This window comes from Phaenicophaeus curvirostris, chromosome 23 (genome assembly GCF_032191515.1).
Source record: "Phaenicophaeus curvirostris isolate KB17595 chromosome 23, BPBGC_Pcur_1.0, whole genome shotgun sequence".
Taxonomy (NCBI): domain Eukaryota; kingdom Metazoa; phylum Chordata; class Aves; order Cuculiformes; family Cuculidae; genus Phaenicophaeus; species Phaenicophaeus curvirostris.
The window spans coordinates 2,165,050-2,183,757 of record NC_091414.1 but is presented as its reverse complement, the minus strand read 5'-3'; the positions used below and the strand labels follow the sequence as shown (position 1 = coordinate 2,183,757).

Here is an 18,708-nt window from a genome sequence, read left to right as displayed (position 1 = left end):
TCAGTTAACTAAAAGAATTCAAATTTGTGCATAACTGAAGTTATTGTGCTGCTCTCCACACAGCTACAGAAGAATAAACTGTGACCTCCAGTGAGGTTTCCAGCCCCCTCAGGTCATGGCAGTCTGGAAGCCTGCAGACCCTGTACATCACATTTCCTTAATTAGAGTGACCACGATGCGCTTAGAAAAGCTTGGAACCTCTGCTTCCAAAGAAACGTCAAATATCTTCTGAAACACACGGTACAGTGACAGCCAATGTTGGATCTGTCTTAAGGGATTACAAATCCGCACACATTTAACCTATGAAAACACGAGCACCAGCAACTTTCATTTACAAGCTGCAAAAAGCAAGACCATTCATACATTTACTCTCAAGACAGCACTGGATTTCTCTCTACCTTAACTTGAATGTTGTTACCTTAGGAGAAAACAAGGAAAATGACTTCCAGAACTTGGTATGACATTAAATGTCCTTTATAAAAAGCTATTGTGAGCACAAGCCATTGGAACTGGCTATCCCTACATTCTGCCAGGCTACAAAACAGAGGTGTATGTTTGTCCACAGAAAACTTCTATGTAAGGAATAAGCTTATTTGAAGACAGAGTTTTCAAAGTTGTGCTTACATACCTTGTATAAGTCTCCCATCAATTATGTTTCTCAATACTGCTTTATTAGAAGCGACTGAGCTCTCACCTAAGTTTAAAAAAAAAAAAAAAAAGGAAAAACACATTTTAACCAATTGAGACACCGGCAAATGCTCACATTTTACAAGCAGAGGAAAGGATTCGGATCTCAGCCATTCACCCCAGCACCATTTCCCAGTAACAAAAGACTGCCAGAATCACTTCATCTAATTGGGTAGAGCATACACAGATCCTTAACTCAGGAAGCCAACCTCATCCACAGCCCTACAGGACTAATTAACTGTAGAAATTTACAGATACACATGATCTGAAATAATCAGGTATATCCCCCCCGCCCCCCACCCAGATATCGTGTGTACAGTCCCCTGTTAAGGCACATATTCACATCATTAATACTGAGCCTAATTCCCTTGAGAATAGAATTTCAGCCTAACACCTACACACCATCACCTTTGTGCTCCTGGAGCAGACACCTACAGGTTTAGGTGCCAGCTTTCCATCCCTCCTTTCACGCAGCCAAGGGTACAAGCACAAGGCAGGCAGCAGTAGGGTGGACACAGGCTGCGTAGCTGTGCAAACTACAGCTCCTCTCGCACTACAGCAGGGGCTTTTTTTGGGTTTGGTATGGCTACCTTACCCTCTAAATCATGACAGGCTAAAAATGGTCGGATGACGAATCTGGAGATGAAATCATGAGCAGCCCATTCGCTCTCGTGTCACAGGAGCAGCAGCTATGAGCAGGGCTTTGCTAAGAGACCTCGTTCGCATACAACAGGCGAGAAACACACAAAGTACTTTCATACTGGATAGGAAAAAAGAGCACTGACAGAAAACTCTTCCGTGGGTAGGAAACTACAGCCCCCAGGACCCAGTGCTCTGGTGTTCCTGCAGCCAGGCTGGGTGTCATCGCTCTGTGCCGCTGTTATTTTTTTTATGGACAAGACAGCTTCCGGTTACCATGGAGTGAAACGGCGCAAACACAATTCTCAGCTGGCATGAAATGTAATCCCTTGGTTTTACTATTCATAGCTTTGACATGCTAAAGCTAAATTAAGCAAGAACTCTTAACTTTCTCAAAGCTAACAGCAGCGATTTAGCTTTTGCCAGTGCTCGTTTTCACTGTGAGGAGGGAAAGATTTTCCTTTCTAGCAAGAGGCTCCGGACCTGCACCCAGCCTGTCATCCAGAAACAAAATGGCACCTAGTCGCTCCCAGGCACCGCCTCGCGTGGCTCCAGCAGGAACAGAGGAGGCAAGATGAGCCCTTGTACAAACCTTCTCCGCACCCTGGGACCAATCCCAGAAATCCACAAAGTGGTTTTAAAGCCCCGCTCCCAGGCTCAGCCAGCAGTGTGTGCTGAACAAGAGCCCCCAGCTCCAGGAACAGGGACCAGTTCGGAGCACAAGGGACACACTGAGCACATGGCAAACCAGCTCAGCCCCACTGCCCACCATTAGCTGTTCCTACAGCCTGGTGGGATTTCCTTCCACAAGCTCCGGAGGGAGCCACAATTAACACCACTGTTCCTCTCTCCTTCACGCTGAACACACAGCAGGAGCCCCATCACACAGAAGGACTCTCCATATCATTGGGACTCAGAGGAAACCACACAGCCCAAACCCACGTTACTGTGCTGGCACACGCAGCCACTAAACACAGCCCAGGGTATTGCACATTTTTCCAGATATGGAAAAAAGTTCAAGGGCTACATAGCTGCTTAAACAATTAACAAGTTCTGACATGGCAGACTGTCATTTTGCAAAGAGAAAGCCAAGTGAGCTACAAAAATATAGTCCGCCTCTGCAATTATATTCCCTTAAAGGCAAGCGGAGAGGCTGAGCCTCCGTTTAAATGAATGGAAATCAGGTTACGCAATGCCAGCCCAGAGAACAGATCTCCCCTTCAGCCACAGCACTAAGGGCAGTGCCCGCACAAAAGGCACATTAACAACACACCCAAAACCTCCCCTGGCCTGACCAGAACCATTGAAATAACGACCTGCCTTTGCCAGGAGGGGAAGGAACCCTGCAAGAGCCCTTTGCAAAGAGTAATTGGGTGATTTAATTGCCTATGCGCTCAGGAAAGAGCATCCTGAAAACATCGATTTGAGATGTGACCATGCAGCCCCTTACAAATGCACTCCAGGCCAACACCACTGAAGCAGCAGGTAATGGCTCCTCTTCCACCCATCAGCCAATCTACATTTTCCAAGCGGTTTCATGTATTATTTCAATAAATAAATGTATTTTCATGCCACAGCATCAGACACATCACTGTACATTTAAAATACAGGAATGAGCACCCCAGTGCTGATGAGACCCAAAGAAACTCTGCTGTGCACACACTGCCACCACCTCCATGCTGACAGAGGCCTCGTGCATACAAGCAAAGAGAAGTGAGCCCGCACTGCACTTCCTGAGGCTGCTACTCGAAGCACCACTTGTTCCAAACTCATCACATCACCTTCCGGCTCATAAACACACTCAGAAAACCATTTGGGAGACAATTACAGTGACAATCACCTCGTAGAGACTTTAAAAATACCTACAAAAGCCTCAAACACATTACCCTCCTCCCAAAAAAACAACAGTTAGGGAAATAACCCTTTGTCAGACTGGTGGAAACAAAGATTCAGGGCTCACCTGTGCCTCTGCCAAGCCCATTCCACCCCATCACCTGCAATTCTACCGAACTCCACTCTTGCACAAGAGGCAGAGGGGGGCAATCATAAAAACATGGAATGGTTTGGATCAGAAGGACCTCAAAGCCCAAGTTCCATCCCCTGCCACGTGCAGGGACACCTCCCACTGCATCAGGTTCCTCAAAGCCCCATTCAACCTGCCCTTGAACACCAGAGGCGGGGCAGCCACCACTGCTCTGGGCAACCTGGGCCAGGGCCTCTCAACCCTCACCGTGAAGAATTTTCTCCTAATGTCTAATCAGAATCTTCCCCCTTCCAATTTAAAGCCACTCCCCCTCATCCTATCACTATGTACCCTTGTGTGAAGTCACTCCCCAGGCTTCCTAGAGCCCCTTTCAGTACTGGAAGCTGCTTTAAGATCTCCCTGGAGCCTTCTCTCTCCAGACTGAACAACCCCAATGTTCTCAGCTTGTCCTCATAGCAGAGGGGCTCCAGCCCTCGCATCACTTTCATGTTCTCCTCTGGACCTATTGTAACAGTACCGTATCTTTCTTAAGTGAAGGAGTAAAATCGTCCTGCCGCATCAAGCTACACATGGTGCAGGATTCAGTACCAGCTCAGGAGCCGAGCCTCACAACTACTGTGGCCCCAGCCTACAAACTCAGAGAAAGAAAGAAACGTCCAGGAACAGACTGAAACGTGGGAGGAATGTCCGAAGATAGGGCACAGAGACCCGGGAGGAGGACAGGAATCTCCAGGAACGAGCTGGGACAAGGGACCGAGCCTCGGGGGATGGGAGCGGGACATAACAAGGGGACAAGCCTCGGGCACAGGCCTAGGCCGAACCTCCGGGGACTGGAATGCGACAAAAGAACGAGCCTCGGGGCACAGATCCGGGCCTAAGCGGGACGAGACAATGAGGCGCCGGGGACCGGAGCGGTACGAGGGACGGAGCCTTCAGGCACAGGCCCAAGTCCGAGCGGGACGAGGCTCTAGGGACTAGAATGCGACGAAAGGACGAGCCTCCGGGCACGGGCCTGGGAGCCAAGCGGCACAGGGGGACTCGCTCCCTACTCTAAGCCTGGGCCCAGCCGAGCTCCGCACGTGGAGACTGCCGCGGGGGAGGGGGGTGGAGGAGGGGGGGGGAAGCGCCATGCTAAGGCCTGGTGAGGGAAGGGGGTTGCTAAACCCGGCCGGGGAGGGCGGCTCAGCCCCCGAGAGCCCCCAGTGTGAGTCAGGAGAAGGAAAGGAGACGAGAAAGGCCCCGTGGCGGCGGGCAGGGCCGGGTCCCGCCGCGCCAGGCCGGGCCGGGCCTCCCCGCACTCACCGAACCGCGCTCCGTCCGCGGCCTCCGCCACCTCCGCACGCACTTCCGGTTCGCGCCCGCCCGCCGCGCGCGCGCGCGCGGGTTTGCCGGGAGTTGTAGTCCTGGATCCCTCGCCTAGCATTAGGTGGACTCTCGAACGGACTGCAACTCCCAGCGGGCCCCTCGCGGGGGAGTGACATCACTTCCGCCTCCCCCCTCAAGCGCCACCGAGAGGGCGAGGCTTCCGGTGCGGCGGGGCGGGAAATGGCGGCGGGGGCGGCCATGGCGCAGCCCCCCCCCAGCTATGGGCAGAGCCTCCGCCCGCCCTCCCCGGCTTCTCCCGCCGCGGGAGGGGGAGCCACGGTCGCTGGAGAGGCCCTGAGCGTGCCTTGAGGAGCATGGCGGGCGCTGACTGCCAGTTCCCGCCTGCTCTGGGCTGTGGCAGCTCACGAGGACTCAGCTCTGAGGCCGGGCCGGGGAGGGCGCAGCTCCCGAGTTGCGGCTGCGGGTTGTGGCGAGGGCAGGCAGGATGAGCTGCGAGAGGGGGCAGGAGCTGAGGGAGTGAATGTGTCTGGAGCACAGAGGGCTGGGGAGCAGCTGAGGGCCCTGGGGTGGTTTAGCCTGGAGAAAAGGAGGCTGAGGGGAGACCTCATCGCTCTCTGAAGCTCCTGAAGGGAGGTTGTAGCAAGGCCCAACGTCTCTTCTCCCAAGTAACAAATGATAGGACAAGAGGAGATGTCCTCAAGTGGCACCAGGGGAGGTTTAGATGGGATATCGGGAAATATTCCTTCACTGAAAGGGTTCTCAGCACTGGCAGAGGCTGCTCAGGGCAGTGGTGCAGTCTCCATCCCTGGAGGAGCTTAAAAGCTGAGCAGACATGCTGAGATACAGTTTACTAGTGGACAGGTATGGCTGGACTCAATCCCAAAGGTCTTTTCCAACCAAACAATTCTATGAACGGTGCCAGAGGGCTCCCGGACAAGCCCTGACATGGGAGTGGCTCTGCCCTGGCAGCCAGGAGAGCACTGAAGCACAGCTGCCCCTTCCTGCATCGGAGACACAACGAGGCGAGGGCAGTTGTCCACTTTTATTGTTTGCAGAGGTTGTCCGGATGCATAACACTGTCACAACGGCACAGAGAGCGGCGCGGTGCCGGCCGGGCCCTGAGTGTGCGTTCCGGGGGCACCCGGTGCTCACACAGACATGCGTGGGGCCGTGGGGATGGGGAGTGACCCCGAGTCCTCCCTGCGAGCCCCAAATCCTCCTTGCGAGCCCCGAATCCTCCCACCCCGCGCAGGGCTGGGCCAGGCAAGCGTGCTCGCTGTCCGGCCGAGCTCTATTTACAGTATTCACATACATTGTACCCAGCGAGTTAAATAACTACAGTATTACACCACACGTCTGGGGCGGCTCTGGCAGGCTGCTAGGGTGGGGGTGTCAGTCTGATAAGGTGCATATTTTAAAATAAAAAAAACCCCAACAAAACGAAATAAAAACAAGAACGAGGAGAGAAACCAGGCGTCCCCGCAGCGGGTTGGCGGCCACCTCGCCAGGGTCTCACAGTGCCCGGACCCGTTGGGCGGCAGGGACCAGCGAGGTTTTTCTTCTGACAACAGCTACGGTTCTGCGTGGGCGTCCGGAGTTGGGACGTGTGCGGTGGCTCCGCGGGGACGTCTGCTGGGACCTGGGCTTCACAGCACCTCTGTGGGAGAAGGGAGCAAGCGGCGGTGAGGCCGGGAAACCCTGGCATCACCCAGGCTCCCCCTGCACACCCCCAGACTCTTACCTGTCACCTGTGGGGGCTTCACCACCGCCTGCTTGAGGAAAGGCTCCTTGTCGCCAAAGGGGATGATGCTGCTGGGGCTGCTGCCGTGGTGGGAGAGCTCAAGCAGCTCCTGCGATCCCTCCTTGCCCGAGAAGCCGTTCTCATGCTTGCCGGGCTGCACGCCGTTCACCAGGGAGGCCGGGGACGGCGCCTCCTTGGCCGGGGAGCTGTGGGGTGGCAGAGCTGGGGGTCAGCCAGGCCCCCGCCACCCCCCAGCCCTCCCCGGCTGCCCCTTCGCTCACCTCGGCTGCAGCCCTTCGCCTGTCAGGCCCTTCGGCCCCGCGCTCGGCGTCTCCATCTCAGGGAGTTCCTCCTTCTTCGGCATCGGCCCCACGCGCTTCTCACGGCCTGGGGATGTCGGCAGAGCCCCCCTCAGCCACGGGCCTAGGCAGGAGCGTGGCTGCGGGGAGCAGCGCGGGGTTGCAGCTCCGCAGACCCAGGCATCCCTGGAGGCGCAGCAAGCTGTGGGAAGGGACCACGTACCTGGGACATCCTCCTGCTCGGCTGCTTTCCCATTCACCACCTTCTTGTCTTCCTTTTTCTGCAGGGAGAGGAGAGCTGTGAGGGACAGCGGTGGCTCCAGGCAGGAGCAGGGGCTCTGCAGAGCGCCCCGTGTCCCCAGGCAGGGGGACACAAAGGATAGGCACCCACCTTGGCATCTGCAGCATCCGATTTGCGTGTCCTCTTCATGATCTCCTCCAGGCGCTGCGGAGCAGAGAGGGGCTCACGCACAGCCCTCACCAGCAGGACCTGCCCTGGGTGCTGGGCTGGGCTCCTGGCAGGGGATGCCCTCGCCACGCCATGTGCCCAGGGGTGTCCCCAGCCCTCACCTTCTTCCTCTCCAGCCGCTCCTGCTCCTCACGCTGGAAATGCTTCTCCCGCTCCAGGCGCTGCCGCTCAGCCTCTTCGCGAGCCCTTGCCTCGGCTTCTTCCTTCTGTGGCACAGTGGGGTGGCAAGGATGGATGAGATGGGGCAGAGACGGATGGGATGGGGCAGGGATGGATTAAACCAAGCAGGGATGGACAGGATGGGGGCAGGGAGGGATTAAACCAGGCAGGGATGGACAGGATGGGGCAGGGATGGATTAAACCAGGCAGGGATGGACAGGATGGGGCAGGGATGGATTAAACCAGGCAGGGATGGACAGGATGGGGCAGGGATGGATTAAACCAGACAGGGATGGACAGGATGGGGCAGGGATGGATTAAACCAAGCAGGGATGGACAGGATGGGGCAGGGATGGATTAAACCAGACAGGGATGGACAGGATGGGGCAGGGATGGATTAAACCAGACAGGGATGGACAGGATGGGGCAGGGATGGATTAAACCAGGCAGGGATGGACAGGATGGGGCAGGGATGGATTAAACCAGACAGGGATGGACAAGATGGGGCAGGGAGAGTGAGGAGCCCTGCCCCATGGTCCCTTCCTGCCACCCTGGGCATCAAGGAGTTGGGCTGCTCCTTGCCACTGCATCCCACTGGGATGGAAAGCATCCCTGCCTTCTCCCTCCATCCCTGCCTTCATCCCACCTCTTCCTCCCCGTCTCTTCCACCCTGCCACCCTGCTGCCCCCGACCTGTCTCTGCAGCCGCTCCATCTCCTCCCGCTCGGCTCGTGCTTTCTCCTGGGCCTCGCGTTCCTCCTGCAGCCGCCGCTCCTCCTCCCGCTGGCGCGCCAAGGCTTCCCTGCGGATCTGCTCCTCCGCTTCCCGCTGCGCCTGCTCCTCCTGCAGCCGCCTGTGGGGAGGGGACCCTCAGCAAAGTTGGGAGGCGAGAGTTGGGGGTCGTGGTGGGGGGGAACACCCACCTCTCCCGCTCCTCCTGCTCCCGGCGCTCCCGCTCCTCCCGCTCCCGCTGCTCGCGGGCCTGCCGCCGCTTCTCTGCCAGCAGCCTCGCAGCCTCCTCCCGGTCCGTGGTGCCGGCTGAGGGTCTGCTCGGGGGGGTGGCCGGCACGGGGCTGGGGGCCGCAGGGGCTGGGGGGGCTGCGGGGTGCACACAGTGTCAGCGCTGCTCCCGCTGCCCCCAGCCCCCACTGTCCTCCCCAGCCATCCCGCACCCACCTGCTGCCGGCTCTGTGGGCACCGTGGGGGGCTCGGGGAGGGCTGAGGGGGCCGAGCCCCGTTCCTCCTCCTTCTTCTCGTGTGCCTTCACCTGCCCCTCCTGCTCCCTCCGCTCCTCCCGCGCCCTGGCCCGCACCTTGGGAGAGGAGTGGGCGCTGCGGGGCAGGGGCGGCTTGTGGGGGGAGCCGAGAGCCGGGCTGGGGGACGCCGGACGGGCTTTGGGGGTGGCAGGGGATGAGGGACGGTTCTTGGGGCCTGGGCTGCAAACAGAACGAGAGGTGGCATTAGCAGGGCTGCAGCAGCCCCTGCGGCAGCGGGGAAGGGGCCAGGGCAGCCCCCAAAGCGGCGGGTCCCAACCTGCCGTCTGCCGCAGGCAAGAGCCGGGGCTGCGCCGCCGGCAGCGACTGCCGCTTCTTGAGGCTGCGCTCGCGGGACAGGGCACTGCGCTCCTTGGCGTTCTCCCGCTCCTTCTCCTTCTTCTCCTTCTTCTTCTGCTCGGGCCAAAGAGAAACAGAGAGAGAGCATCAACGCTGGGTGCTCAGCTCGGCCGGGAGCCAGGCTGTGCCCCGGAGCTGCCCTGGCACCAAGGGGTCCCCGCGGGAGGTGGCACTCACGGGTGAGGACTCGGTCCTGCGGCGCGGCGTCACGTCAGGGCTGGCGGCGGCTCCCTTCCGCCTCTCCCAGCAGCGGTGCTGCAGGCGGTGGTTGTGGCAGGGGCTGAGGGGGCTGACAGAGGCCGAGCGCGGGCACACGGGCACTGAGGGGAGGAGGCACCGCGCCGTCAGGATAAAGCCTGCGCGCCACCAGTGCCAGCTCACTTCATTGGCTTCAGGCTCCCTCGTCCCGGTCCCCGGGAGCCCTGTGTGTGTCCCCAGGTGCTCACCCTGCTCCTTGCCGTTCCCCGCCAGCGTCACGGCGCTCCGGCTGCGCGCGAGGAAGGACAGAGTGGGCGTCATCAGCCGATCCACGATGCTGCTCTCCCACGGGCTCAGCTGCAAACTCCGGTCTGGGGAGGCAGAGGGGTTTTTAGTCACCCGCAGCCCCCAGGCACCAGCCCCACAGCCACCTGCCAGGACGGAGCAGCCGTGCGGTTGCGCCAAGGCCCCCGGCTCATGCGCAGCACCAGGAGTGCCCCAAGCTTGGCCACGCTGGGGAGGGGTCCCCGCTGCTCTGCGCGGTGGCTGAGCACAACCAGGGGCCATGCAGGCTCAGGTGTGGGTTGGCAGACAGATGCTGGTAGGACAACGACGACGATGGTGTCCCTGTGCCCCACAGACATCCTGGACATCGTGCACCCACAGCGTGATGGTGCAACCATGCTGACAGCACCCCTTCCACTCTGGCCCTCTCCTCGTGCCCGTCGCTGCCATGCACCCTCCCTGTGCCCCCGTCCTGGAGCGATCGAGCCCCCAGCACCCTGTATCATAGAATAATAGAATCATAGAATCACCAGGTTGGAAGAGACTCACCAGATCATCGAGTCCAACCATTCCCATCAATCACTAACCCATGTCCCTCAGCGCCTCATCCACCCGTCCCCTAAACCCCTCCAGGGAAGGGGACTCAACCCCCTCCCTGGGCAGCCTCTGACACTGCCCAATGACCCTTTCTGTGAAAATTTTTTTCCTAATGTCCAGCCTAACACACATCACGCGCTCAACCCAAGGGAGCTGTGTCGAAGCCACCAAGCACGCTGCCAGGCTCGTGGCCCCCAAGGAATGGCAGTGCATGGCCACGCTGCCAGCTGGCCACGGGGCTGCCACTGGCTGCCCTCCAGCGCACATCACCGGCACCCACCGGCACACGGGAAGCACCCAGAGGGACGGGGTCCCTCGCCACCAGGGCCCCTATCAGGCTGGGAGCAGCACCCAGAGCCCGAAGGGGAGAAAACAGAGCCACGAATGCAGCGGTGGGGACAGGGTGCCGCGTCCAGCGCCAGCCCAGGGAGATGCTGCTCCCATCCTGGTCGTGCCAAGAGCTCTCTGGGTGCCTCTCCTTGGGCTGAGCCCCCAGCGCGGGGCTGGCAGGAGCCGCCTACGTCACCACCGCCTGCAGCCGCCCGTGTCAGCTGCTCTGGCTATTTATACCCGGCCGGGAAGGCGCGCGCCCATCTCCAGGCAACCCCGAAACACAACAGCAGCCCCGGCACTGGACACATCCCTCCGGCTCGGCCAGCAGCCTTGGGTGCTCGCCCAGGGCCAGGACGACCTCGCAGCACCCAGCGCAGCACTGCTCTCGCTGCGCTCCGTGGCACCCAGCCCCGGGGGCTGCCGGGACAGGCGGGCACCGGCACCGTGCCCAGTCCCGAGGAGGGTCTGGGACGGGCAGCCCCGCTCCGTGATTGCATCTGCACCCACCAGAGCTGCCCTGGGGCAGGGAGCCAGGGCTCCCGGTCCCCATCCTGGCGCCCCACAGGGCTGCCACCACCCCAGCCACTCTTCGTCCTCTTCTTCCCAGCCTGCACGCAGCCTCAAGGAGCCGCTGGCTGGCTCCAGCCTCCTCCCGCAAACAGCAAACGGCTTCTCCTCTCTCCGTGGGCACCGTGCTGCAAGGCAGGGCCTGGGGATGGGGGGGACCCTGATCTTGGGGGTGCCCAGCGCTGGGAGGGGGCTGGGCTGTGCCCCCTGCGCTGGGGCAAACGCAAAGGGCTCTTACTTCTACTGGGAGAGTTCCAGAGGGTGGCAGAGGATTTGGAGAGCCGCTTGTTGATTATAGAGTCGACGTGTTTGGGGAGGTTTACAGCGGACACCGAGCACCGGCTCGCACCTGGAGGAGGGAAAAGACACAAGGGCATTAAGGTCCTGGGGCCGGGGCTGGGCCCCCCGCATGCAGCATGCACGGCCGCGCCGGGGCAGAGGGGCAGGACAATGTGACACCCAGAGTGGGGCCAGGAGACGCTGGTGTCCGGGGACACGACGCAGGGGACCGGCAGAGCCCTGGAGGTTCATGCTGGGATCATGCAGGGATCTCATCCTCGGGGAGCCAGGGCTGCTCCCAGCCCCCACCATGCCAGGCCCCCCAAAACCAGTCCTGGAAATCAGAGACTAGTCGGCCAGGGACCTCGGCAGCACCGAGTGAGCCGGGGAGAAGGGTGAAGGCAGCAGGGTCAGACAGACATGGGACAAGGGTCACCCCGGTGCCAGGTCCCTTTGGCAGTGCCAGGAGGGTGCTGGTGGCTGGCAGCGCCTCCTAGGGTGCCGGGACCCCTCTGCCCCAGCCGAGCTCTTCTGGAGAGAACGACCACGAGAGCCTGCAGCCGGCAGAGGCGGCAGCCAGGAGATCCGTGAGCGAGAGCGCCAGCAGCAGCTCCGGGGAAGTTGAAGGAGAAAGCGTCCTCTTGCCGAGCCCTGCTGGGTGCTGCAACCGCAGCCACCTGTCCTTGAATGTGCCACAAGCTCGAGCTGGGCACACGGTGCCCAACCGCACACCCTGTGTGGGCACACGACGCCGGTACCCACAGCCTGGCCAAGCACACGGTGCCGGTACACACGGACCTGGTACACGACACCTGCACACAACACCTGCACGCGCAGTCCAGCTAGGAATAACCGGGGCTGTCAGCCACCCCACAGCACGAGTGGGATGGACAAACCCCAGGGGCACAGTCCCTTCCATCCATCAGACGTGCCAGGCAGTGCCAGCGCCTGCCAGCGCCGCAGCCCCGTCCCCTTGGCAGTCAGGGGACGTCCTCCAGACACCAAACCCCGATGCCAAAGCCCACAGGGTGTCCCCTCGGAGGCCCTGAGGAGAGGAGCCAGCTGGGTGCCGCGCTTCTGCTGTGGGCTCGGCTGAGCCTCCGGCAGCCGCTGCAAGGGTACAACCACGCACGCCGAGGTGCACACGCAGCCACAGGGACCCCTGGGGCTGGAGGGACTAAGCATGGCCTCCACCCAGCCAGGGGACAAGGGGACACGCCGCAGCACAGACCCCAACCGGAGACAGCAATGGCTTCGCAACCCTTGCCCAGCTGCCAGAGACCCGGGCAGCACAGCCGCAGCGTCCCCGCAGCCTGTCAGGGCTTCCCTGCGCGGAAGGGTGAGCGTGAGGCACAGTTTCCAGCTTCTGCCTGGCCTGACGGTGCCACACGAGCAGTGAAAAGCCACCCCACGAGGCCTTGGCACAGCCCAGGGCGATGGCAGCGCGGCCCCAAAGCAGAGCAGGGCTGAGCTGGGTATGGACCTCACCCTCCCTGCACAGAGTGCCGCAGAGCCGTGCCCAGCCGCCCGCGCCGCCGGCAGAGCCGCAGGGTCCATCGCCAGCGCGGCACTCACCATCCTTGTGCGCAGGGGAGCCGTGGTGCAGGGCGCCAGCCCAGGACCAGCGCTGCTGCCGGATCTCTGCCCACGTCTTCTTGGCCGACCGCTGGATCGCCGCCTCGTAGCGCTCCTGCCCCGGGGAGAGGGATGGGGTGAGGCCAGCGGCCAGGGGAACGCGGCTAGGACCAGCCAGAGCTGCCCAGCACGAGGATACCGCAGCCGTGGGGATGCTTGAAGGGAGAAGGGGCAGCGATGCTCCCCCTGGACAAGGTACAAGTGCCCAAGGAGCCAGGCGGAGGCTCTGCAGCATGAGGGACACGCACTGTGGAGGACACACACCGTGGGTGGCTCCCAAAGCGCCGCTGGAGCCACCAGGTCTCCTCAGCGAGGGCATCCCTGCCGTGCCACCCCGGTGCCCCTGCCCGTCGTGCCCCTCATCCCCCATCCCCACCTTGTTCTTCTCCAGTTTCTGCCTCTGCCGCTCCTCCAGGACGGCACGGCGCTTCTCTGCCTTCAGCCGCTGCTCCTCCAGGCGCTTGCGGCGCTCCTCCAGCTGCTTTTCCCGCAGCAGCTTGGCCTTCTCCTCCTTCTCCAGCCACAGCGCCCGCTTGGCGGCTGCAGGGGGGACAGGGGGCAGCGGGGTCACCGCCGAGGCACAACCCTGGCCCCGCTGCGCCCCGCGGTCGGGACTCGTGCCCGTGCCAGCGGCGAGGGGTCGAGGGTTGGCTCCGGCGGGGGCGCGTTGGGCTCCCCGAGCGCGTGGGGCAGGCAGCATCGCGGCCGGGCGGCGAGGGAGGGGTTTGGACAAGGACAAAAGGGAGGCCGGGAGCCCGCCGGGAGCCCGCCGAGCCGCACGGCGAACAATGGGGGAATGAGGGTGGAAAGAGCGCGGGGATGAGGAGGCCCCATGCGTGGCGCGGGGGCCCCGCTCGCCCGCCGCCCCGAGCCGCTGCGGGGCCGCCTGCACCCGCCTGCGCACGGGGGAGAGCCGGGCACCCACCCAGCTGGTGGCACCCGCGCAGACTGGGGGGCACCCAGGTGGTTGAGGGACAACGTGGGGAGGGCAATTTGGGGTGCGGAAGGATGCTGGGGGGCAGAGCCGCTGGCACAGCAGCTCCGACTGGGCTCAGCTCGTCACAGCTAATGGGATTGCCCGTGACCCAGCAAAGCTCCTTAGCTCCTGCCTCCCCTCTGTCCACTTTCCCTCCTGACGCGCGCCCCGGCGCTCGCTGCATCCCGCACCCAGGTACTTGGCTCGCTCCTCGCGCCGCTCCTTCGCCTGCTTGTGCCTCGCCTGGGCCTTCTGGGCATCTGCAGCAGGGAGACAGCGTCAGAACAGCATCACACCCCCCCAGCCCCGCGCTGTGCCGGCACCACAGGCTCCCGGCAGCACCCGCGGGCACCAGCATCACCAACCCCCCCTGCTCCCCCAGGCACCCACCTTGCTTGGGCCTGGGGCTGGCGGCAGGAGCTGGAGAAGGGCGCTCGCTCCGAGGGGTAATGTCCTTCGAGGGCCCGGCCGTGCCCCCCGCGGGGCTCTTGGCATCCGAGGGGGCTCCTTGAGTGGCGGCTGGGGGCTCGTGCCCGCGGGGCGGCGTCTCTGCTGGGCAGGGGGCAGCAGCGGCGCAGACAGCGTGGGGCAACGGCTCGTCTTCGGGGTGCCGGGGTGGCCCAGGGAGGGACTGGTCACCCCACGGAGGGACGCTCTCGGCTGAGGGGGCCACAGGGATGGGGCTGACGGGCTGTCCTGATGGCTTCGCGGCTGGAGGGACGGGTCGGTCAGGAGTCGGGGTGCTGCTCTCGGAGAGGGGTGTCACCGCAGGGGGACAGACGGGCTGCCTGGAGGGGGGCACGGCTGCAGGGACGGGCGAGGGGGTCTTCTCGGAGGGACTGGCAGCTGGAGGGATGGGTGAGACGGGCTGTCCAGAGGGGACGATGGCTGGAGGGACGGGTCGGTCACGCTGCGACGGGGGGTCTCCCCGCAGGGCATCCCCAGGCGAGGTGGGTGGCGAGGTCGGGAGGGGTGGCACGCTGTCTCCCATCGGGGACGGTGGCTTCCCTGCAACACAGGCAGAGCAGAACACGTGGTTACTCAGTGGATGAGTCTGGGGCAGCCTTGTTCTCCCCAAACACAGCCCTCGAGGGGTGCAGCCCTGTCCCCCCCAAACAGAGCTCCCAGAAGGTGCAGCCCCAAACCCCCCAAAACCAGCCCTTGGTGGGGTGCAGGCTCATCACCCCCAAACAGAGCCCTGGGAGGGTACAGCCACATCCCCCCAGCCTCAGATCTGGAGGGGTGCAGCCTCGTCACCCCCAAACAGAGCCTTTGGGGGGTGCAGCCCTGTGTCCCCTCCAACCACAGCCTTCAGGACAAGGCTGCCGTGGCCACAGGGGCTGGGGAGGGTCCCTGGGGGCGGCAGTGGGACCCCCACACCAGCCCTGCCACTGCCCCCACCTTGGGGGACCCCGTCCGCCCCACGCCGGGTGCCAGGCGCCGGGTGCACAATGCACAGAGCACCCAGCCGGGGCTCCGTCAGGCACCAGCACCACAAAGTCACCCTTCTTCTTCTTCTTCTTCCCCTGCCAGCTGCCACCCCAGCTCGGCCACACGGGGAGACGCCGGGACGGAGACCCCAGAGAGACACAGGGACCCCGCAGAGGCACGGAGACCCCAGAGAGGCATGGGGACCCCAGAGAGGCACGGGGACCCCAGAGAGGCACAGGGACCCCGCAGAGGCACAGGGACCCTGCAGAGGCACAGGGACCCCAGAGAGGCATGGGGACCCCAGAGAGGCACGGGGACCCCGCAGAGGCACGGGGACCCCAGAGAGGCACAGGGATGCCACAGAGGCATGGGGACCCCACAGAGGCACGGGGACCCCACAGAGGCATGGGGACCCCGCAGAGGCACGGGGACCCCACAGAGGCACAGAGATCCCAGAGAGGCATGGGGAACCCAGAGAGGCACGGGGACCCCGCAGAGGCATAGGGACTCCACAAAGGCATGGGGACTCCACAGAGGCATGGGGACCCCAGAGAGGCATGGGGACCCCGCAGAGGCACGGAAACCCCACAGAGGCACAGGGACCCCACAGAGGCATGAGGACCCCACAGAGGCATGGGGACCCCGCACGCGTCCCTGCGCTTTCCCCAAAGGATGCGGGGTGGCTTCCGCCAGCGCTGGCGGCTCAGGCGGAGGCAGGATGGGCGCGGGCCCCACGTCCTGACGTCACCCCCGGCCCATGTCCCCCAGCGCCACGCTGCGCAGCCATGAACTCACGGCCCAGGAATGCACACGAGGCCGCTGCTGCCAGGAAAAAAAAAACAGCAACAAAAAAAAAAAGGGTTGTTACCCTTTCCCCACATGGGGCTGGCAGGGGGCACGGTGCCCTCTCTGTGCACCCCAAGACGGAGGGATCACCCCCCATCCAAGGGGAGCAGCCAGGAATCGCAGGGAGCCTGGAGCACGTGTCGGCACTGGGGATGGAGACGCAGTGGCAGCCACCCCGCGAAGCCACATGTGTGCCCTCTGTGGTGCCCAGCAGCGGTGATGCCCCCAGTGCCCATTAACCAGCTCTTTTCAAATACATCTTCACCTCCAGGAGCCGGCTGGACGTGCTGGTGCTAGGGATGGAGACACGGGGCCAGCTGCGGCGATGACAGGACGAGAGGGAATGGCCTCAAGCTCCACCAGGGGAGGTTTAGGCTGAATATTAGGAAAACTTTCTCATGGAAAGGGTCATTGGGCACTGGCAGAGGCTGCCCAGGGAGGGGGTTGAGTCCCCTTCCCTGGAGGGGTTTAAGGGACAGGTGGACGAGGCGCTGAGGGACATGGGTTAGTGATTGATGGGAATGGTTGGACACGATGATCCAGTGGGTCTTTTCCAACCTGGTGATTCTATGATTCTACGATGCCCCCCAGCCCCTGTTAACCAGCTCTTTTCAAGCCCACCTTCACCTCCTGGAGCCCAGAGCCCAGAACAGAAACACTGTGCCCACCCCCCTGCCCTCTGTGAAGGTGGAGGTGCCAGGAGCACCCTCAGTGCCCAGCAGCGGTGATGCCCCCCCCAGCCCCTATTAACTGGCCCCGTGCAAACACCCCTTCACCTCCAGGAGCCCGGAGCACATGCTGGGATCACAGCCGTGACCCCGAGACAGCGGGCAGTGCTGTCATTCCTCCTGGGAACGATGCCTGACCCACCCCAGAGCCAAAACACGCGGTGCCAGCCCCACACTGGTGTTGTGGGATTGAACAGACAGCGGCGACCAGCACCCACCAGCCCCGGCGAGCGGCTCTCACCGTGGGGTGATGTCACGCACGGGGCTCGCCCATGTTTGCAGAGCTCTCCGCAATCTTCGGAGAGGGGCAAAGTGTGGGCTCAGCAAACACGGGCCGGCGCCGCGGCTCCATCCCACGTCATAGAAAGAATCATAGAATCACCAGGTTGGAAAAGACCCACCGCATCATCGAGTCCAACCATTCCCATCAATCACTAAACCATGTCCCTCAGCGCCTCGTCCACCCATCCCTTAAACCCCTCCTCCAGGGAAGATGACTCAACCCCCTCCCTGGGCAGCCTCTGCCACTGCCCAATGACCCTTTCCGTGAATAATTTTTTCTGATATCCAGGCTGAACCTCCCTTGGTGGAGCTTGAGGCCATTCCCTCTCGTCCTGTCCCCTGTCACTTGGGAGAAGAGCCCAGCACCCTCCTCCCCACAACCTCCTTTCAGGGAGTTGGAGAGAGCAATGAGGTCTCCCCTCAGCCTCCTCTTCGGGTTGAAGCCCACCGAGCTGAGGGCAGCCCCAGGCTGGCAGGGAAGCCACCTCCAGCCCCTCTGCTGCACCCCACATCCACAGCCCCCCAGGACACACAGCCGCCCCCCAGCAGCCCCCACCTGCCTGGAGAGGGTCTGGGCCAGCAGGGTTTGGCCACCCCAAGCTACACAGGGGGCAGAGGCAGCCCCGGCCCCCCCGCAGCCTTCCGGCTATTTTCAGCTGCAGGAAGCCGGCCCATCCCCTGGCCACGATCCCGCGCATCCCGCGTCCCCATCGCTGCACCCTGCGAGGCGGACACCCCGCTGGGAAGGGGCCAGGGCTGCAAGCGGGGGTGTCCCCCGCCCTGTCCACCCAGGGCTGCACCAGATGGGCACCTGCGGGCAGAGGGGGCTCCAAAGGTGCCAGCTCCAAGGATGACACCAGCAGTAGCACTGTCCCCTCGTCCCCACGACCCAACCTAAAGCATTGGCTCGCTTTTGCACCCTGGGAATGCTGCAGACCCGATCCCGCACATCTCACGTCTCCGTCGCTGTACCCTCCAAGGCGGCCACCAGGCTAAAACACGGCCAGGAAGGTGTTGGGGACAACACCGGTGGTGGCACCGTGTGTGTCCCTCGTCCCCGCCACCTGACCCAAGGCATCGCTCCCTTTGGCACCCTGGCAGATCCTGGGAATGCCGTGCTGCCCGCAGGGCCGCTGGCCAAACCCAAGTTTTGAGCGCAAGCTGACGCCTCCGAGCAGATGGGAATTCCACCCCGAGCCCCCCACGGGCAGGGAGCGCTGCCGGGTGCCTCCTGCCACCCCGTGTCACCAAACCCAGAGCTCCACGGGCAGGATCCATCCTGCTCCATTGGCCGGAGGAGCCGCAGTGCCCGTGGCCAGGGCAGGGCTGCCGGGCACGGCCAAAACCCCGGCGCGCGGCCAGGGCCAGCCCTGCCGCCATCTGTCCCTGTCGCTGCTCCAGCGCGGCAGCTGCCCTGAAACCCAACGCTGCCTGCGCCCAGGCGGTGCGGGCGTCCCCTCTCCCCCGGCCAGGGCATTCCGCAGGGGATTAGCTCCCCGGCCCCCCAGACACGCAAGCACAGCTCCATCATAGAATCATAGAATCACCAGGTTGGAAGAGACCCACCAGATCATCGAGTCCAACCATTCCCATCAAACACTTACCCATGTCCCTCAGCGCCTTGTCCACCCATCC

General features: G+C 62.7%; 3 protein-coding genes across 6 annotated transcripts in view; 1 reads left to right on the top strand and 2 right to left on the bottom strand.

The window, feature by feature from the left end:
• Positions 1-4,656, bottom strand: part of THRAP3 (thyroid hormone receptor associated protein 3) — a 28,802-nt gene extending 24,146 nt beyond the window's left edge. Inside the window, exons 1-2 of one of the 2 annotated variants that reach the window (XM_069875339.1) lie at positions 4,613-4,656; positions 629-694 (exon numbers count right to left, since the gene is read on the bottom strand). The gene's annotated coding sequence lies outside the window, so the exon portion shown is untranslated. The remainder of the gene's footprint in view (positions 1-628; positions 695-4,612) is intronic. The other variant, XM_069875338.1, reaches the window with a different exon arrangement.
• C23H1orf216 (chromosome 23 C1orf216 homolog) overlaps positions 1-18,708 on the top strand; it is a 281,686-nt gene that overhangs the window by 47,607 nt on the left and 215,371 nt on the right. The gene's annotated exons all lie outside the window — the stretch shown is intronic.
• MAP7D1 (MAP7 domain containing 1) overlaps positions 5,664-18,708 on the bottom strand; it is a 15,788-nt gene continuing 2,743 nt past the window's right edge. For 2 of the 3 annotated variants that reach the window (XM_069875119.1, XM_069875118.1), the window contains exons 2-18: positions 14,177-14,794; positions 13,978-14,046; positions 13,187-13,350; positions 12,751-12,865; positions 11,135-11,245; positions 9,363-9,485; positions 9,094-9,236; positions 8,837-8,970; positions 8,480-8,739; positions 8,227-8,401; positions 7,997-8,156; positions 7,247-7,351; positions 7,068-7,121; positions 6,900-6,957; positions 6,659-6,764; positions 6,378-6,583; positions 5,664-6,293 (exon numbers count right to left, since the gene is read on the bottom strand). In XM_069875119.1, the coding sequence (XP_069731220.1) occupies positions 6,283-6,293; positions 6,378-6,583; positions 6,659-6,764; positions 6,900-6,957; positions 7,068-7,121; positions 7,247-7,351; positions 7,997-8,156; positions 8,227-8,401; positions 8,480-8,739; positions 8,837-8,970; positions 9,094-9,236; positions 9,363-9,485; positions 11,135-11,245; positions 12,751-12,865; positions 13,187-13,350; positions 13,978-14,046; positions 14,177-14,777 (2,595 nt within the window). In that variant the 5' untranslated portion in view covers positions 14,778-14,794 and the 3' untranslated portion in view covers positions 5,664-6,282. The remainder of the gene's footprint in view (positions 6,294-6,377; positions 6,584-6,658; positions 6,765-6,899; positions 6,958-7,067; positions 7,122-7,246; positions 7,352-7,996; positions 8,157-8,226; positions 8,402-8,479; positions 8,740-8,836; positions 8,971-9,093; positions 9,237-9,362; positions 9,486-11,134; positions 11,246-12,750; positions 12,866-13,186; positions 13,351-13,977; positions 14,047-14,176; positions 14,795-18,708) is intronic. The other variant, XM_069875120.1, reaches the window with a different exon arrangement.